We start from the raw sequence: 4,184 nt of genomic DNA on the forward strand, positions 1-4,184 counted from the left end.
TCCTCACAGCCAGCTGACGGAGAACCACCCCCTTGACAAAGTGGCCGGGTATTTCCACACCCGTCCCCGTCCCTGTTTACTTCGCCGTTTCTTTGAACTGACACAGACAAACCGTCTCTTTTTCTCTGATCTCTCTCGGAACAGAGCTCGAAGAAGGAAGCATGATTATTGTTCCTTATCATCATTGCTAAGTATCGCCATTCTCAATTCATTCCCACAAGACCACATTACCTTCAGTTTATTTAGGATGAGTTATGAGCTCACTGCCTTTGACCTCTCACCCACAAGTATCAGTGTCTTGACTGTCCTTTGTGTAGACACAGAAAACCTCATAAAAAACACTCACGAGAATGAAGAAAGGACTATCAGCTATCGTTAACACATGTCTTCTTCAGTCCTCCTCTCGAATTTACAATACAAGAAAGAAGACCGACCATACATCCCCCCCTCTTCTCTGTCCTGGGCTTTAAAACACCACAACTCTTCTTCTCACTTCTTGTTCGTTCTTTCTCGTTCATCATACGTATATACTGCTGAGGATGGAATCTCGCGTTCACTTTTTTCCCATCAACTTGATCTCTTACTCCACTCGACCCCTCCCTGACTGACGCAGCTAGCACTTCCGGTCGCCGCTACCGCGTTTCCGCACGTTCCTTTTTCTCCTCCCATCTTCCAGTGAACCATCTTCGCTGCTAAGAATTCTTTTTGCCAGAAGAGAAGACAAAAAGTATCCCCTCGTTTCCTTCCTGCTTGTCAGTTGTTGCTGCGATCACCGCCTCCAAACTTGGGCGGGGACTTCGGTCTCAACTGCTCAATCTCGACTGTTGTGCCAACATATCGGCCTCCCATATAATCCGTCGCTTCAGGCCATGCTATATCTCCTTCGAAGTATGAAGCGTATCTATGTGAAGAGCATAACACATCAAACCCTTTTTGAGTGTTGGTGGAGAAGTTCTTCTTTTGACAGCACAGAAGAGAGAAAGACGGAAACGCACATCTCATCCCACCCCACCCCAGTCATGTTCACAGCTGGCCTACACACCATGTCGAAAGCTAGTATCAGAACCCCAGCAGAGATCAACGATGATCGTCCTGCTAGAAAAATCCAAACAGATGAATCTATTTTTTGGCTTCTTTCTTTTGTTGAAGAAGCCGTCAAAATCTCTGAAAAGACAGTTCTTTTGGTACACTAACTACTTGCCTCTCTACAGCCGAATACAAATCATAAAGAGAGGGTCACCAGGGGGTTCTTCTTCTTTCCTTCTTTCTTGCTTTCTTTCTCTCTCTCTCTTTTCTTTCTCTTTGTATGTGTGTCTATACGAATGACGACTCCTGCAGAGCCGAACGACACCTCTCGCCTTTTCTCTCTGTCATGTTTTCTCTCTCCCTTTCTACACATCGCGCTATTCGTATGGCAAAACTAAAAAGAAAGAAAGAAAAGCATAGAGAGAAAGAATGAGAAAGACAGAGAAGAGAGAAAGAATATTCAAGATATACACATATCGACGGATAGCAATTGTCTTCGGTTTCTCCTTCTTCTCTCCTCCTTCAAGCCAAAAAGAGAAAGAAGAAGAAGACGCCTCCTCCTGCTTTATTCTGTCTTCTGCTTTTGCATCGGTACCCTGTTCGATCTCTCAGTTGAAGCAGAATCCCCCATCTATGTAAGCAGCATGAAACTACGGACTGCTATATCTACATATATACATGGAACTATGGCTATATATGTCGATCTACATATACGTGTGTATGGATATCTAGACTGACGCTGAGAAGAGCGAACGAACAACGAGAGTGGCGGTGTATGTACACAGAAAAGGAGAACTGAGACTACAGTCCATCTCCCCTGATAGATGTGTAGACAGATTGAAGATACATAGATAGATAGATTAAAGAAGATAGATAGATAGACAGATGAACGATACATAGATAGATAGATAGACTAAACAAACATGTACAAATAGATTGAAGATACATAAATAGATAGGTAGAGGAGAGTGTGTGTCTGTAGATAGATGTACCGCTTTGACGATATCTCCACCGAAGAGGTATCCCGCACCACGTGGACTATACCCCCAACCCTGCATATCTACACAGAGACAGAGACAGAGACAGACGGAAGTTTTTCGCATACACACAGAGCTCGAGACAAGAAGAAGACCACGAAGAGATTTGAAACGCTGTAGTGAGGTAGGGATGTAGAGAGGAGATGAAGAAAGACAAGAAAGGAAAAGGAGAGCGAAGAAAAGTGCTTACAGTGACGCGTAAAGAGGATCGTCATCACATAAAATGGAAGGCTGTGTTTCCTTTCCTCTACACCATTGTATACGTGCGCATTACATATATATATATATATATATTTTACATACAGGGAACATACCTTTTACATGTATACACCTATACGGAGAGAGAGATATATAGACAGATATACAAATGTGTGCAAAGATGCAGCAGCATAGACACCCATTACACACATGGAAATACTTCAAAGTCGATAGACACGTCCATCTACAGGGAGTTCCTGACAGACCTACCTATGTAAGCATCTTTCTTTCATTCATTCTTCTTCTTTCTGTGTGAATGAGAGAAACAAGCAGCTTCCCCTCCCCCTTCCCCGGTGTATCTAATGATCGAGCCTCCTCTCTACTCCATCTATGAGCTGAGAGCTCTCCACACAACAAGAGCGACACAGTCGACCTCTCATTTTCATGACTGAGAAGAGAGAAAAGAAACACTAAAGATCGTCTTCTTGTCTATTGAAGATAGATCACAAGGTTAACACGTGTATTCCTATCATCTGTACGTCTATGTGTGTAATCATCTATGTAGATACATATACACTGATAGCTAGACACGCATGTGACTAGGGGTCTAGCTAGCTAGCTAGGCAGCTAGCCGTCTGGCAGCTGACCTTCAGGATCACTCCAGAGCAAATCACACATGGGGCCTTCATGAGGAACTTCCTGCTTTCGATCAATCGACCGAATCTGAAATAGAACATAGAAAGAAGAAAGAAAACGAGACAAGCAGAATACAACAGATGTATATGTACAGAGAGAGAGAGAGACGAGAGAAGGAGGAGTAAAGAGCGGAAAGATGATATGACGAAAGAGCGAAGAAGGCATGTGGATAAAGACACTCAATAGGAGGAGGACAAAGAAAGAAAGAGAAAGAAAGAAAGCGGAGATGTCTAGATCTCTTGGGAAGACTCGACTTACTTCATCGACACTTGAAATAGCCGGTGAGAGGCCCCCATGAAGAGCAAACAGCCGATCGTCGATGATCGCAGCTAGCGCTAGATGGTCGAAGACTTCCGTACAATACCTCCATACAGTACTGCTTCCATACTTACGCAGACATTCATCGTAAAAGCCGTAGACCTGAAGTGTTTCGAGAAGAAAAAGAAGATAAAGAAGAAGACATAGGAAGATCTAAAAGATCAGAAACAAAGAGAAGATAGATATCTTACCATATCTCGATGAACAGCTCTCCAAAACCACAGAGAGACACGAAGACGGCGTTTCAGTGTCTACCTCTTGATGTCTACAAGCAGCCATGCATATATTCACAGACTCATCACCTCAGAACGGGGTGTCTAGGAGAAGCTACCTACGTGTCTATAGCCATCAATCTGCATCTATCTATACATGTACACATATGTATAGATAGATGTAGACTGCTGGTTAAAGACACGCTTATTTCTCTCCCTCTCTCTACAAAGATAGATAGATAGATAGATTGAAGCTAGATAGATAGATACATTAAAAGATAGATAGATTAAAGATAGATAGATAAGATGACAGTAGGACGGCGAAATTCACCCTTTGTTGTCTTTCTCTTCTCTCAGACCCTTCGTCTCCGCAGTTCTTTCTCTTTTCCTCTCTCTCTATATATATATATACATATGTGTATTTGTGGCGTGTTTATACATCTATGACATGAACGTATCTCCAGACAGAGACTGATCTACATGCGTGGGCCTGCAGCTCCCTACCCACCTGCAAACATGTCCTCTACATGAACGTCTCTATATTAGGTTAAGGTCGGTCGTTTCAACCTTTCTCTACAGCTGAGGCATCTATAGATCACCTTATACACACACCTCCCTCTCTCCATCCCCCCCCACTCCTCTACGAAGAAGAAGAGCACTCACTACATCGGACCCACCATACCCTCACCGTTCTTCT

The 4,184-nt window shown here is 43.3% G+C and overlaps 2 protein-coding genes across 2 annotated transcripts in view; both read right to left on the reverse strand.

The window, feature by feature from the left end:
• On the reverse strand, nt 1-1,207 carry CSUI_010429 (n6-adenosine-methyltransferase). The gene has a single exon (XM_068070533.1). The coding sequence runs from the start codon at nt 1,000-1,002 to the stop codon at nt 754-756; it is 249 nt and encodes an 82-aa protein (XP_067917490.1). The 5' UTR covers nt 1,003-1,207; the 3' UTR covers nt 1-753.
• Nucleotides 1,208-1,399: 192 nt separating this feature from the next.
• Nucleotides 1,400-4,184, reverse strand: part of CSUI_010430 (serine threonine-protein phosphatase 4 catalytic subunit) — a gene marked incomplete at its 5' end in the record, with an annotated part of 3,260 nt that continues 475 nt past the window's right edge. The window contains 3 exons of the mRNA XM_068070534.1: nt 1,400-2,086; nt 2,909-2,984; nt 3,216-3,377. Of these exons, the coding sequence (XP_067917491.1) occupies nt 1,887-2,086; nt 2,909-2,984; nt 3,216-3,377 (438 nt within the window). The remainder of the gene's footprint in view (nt 2,087-2,908; nt 2,985-3,215; nt 3,378-4,184) is intronic.

This window comes from Cystoisospora suis (genome assembly GCF_002600585.1).
Source record: "Cystoisospora suis strain Wien I chromosome Unknown contig_7399, whole genome shotgun sequence".
Taxonomy (NCBI): Eukaryota; Apicomplexa; class Conoidasida; order Eucoccidiorida; family Sarcocystidae; genus Cystoisospora; species Cystoisospora suis.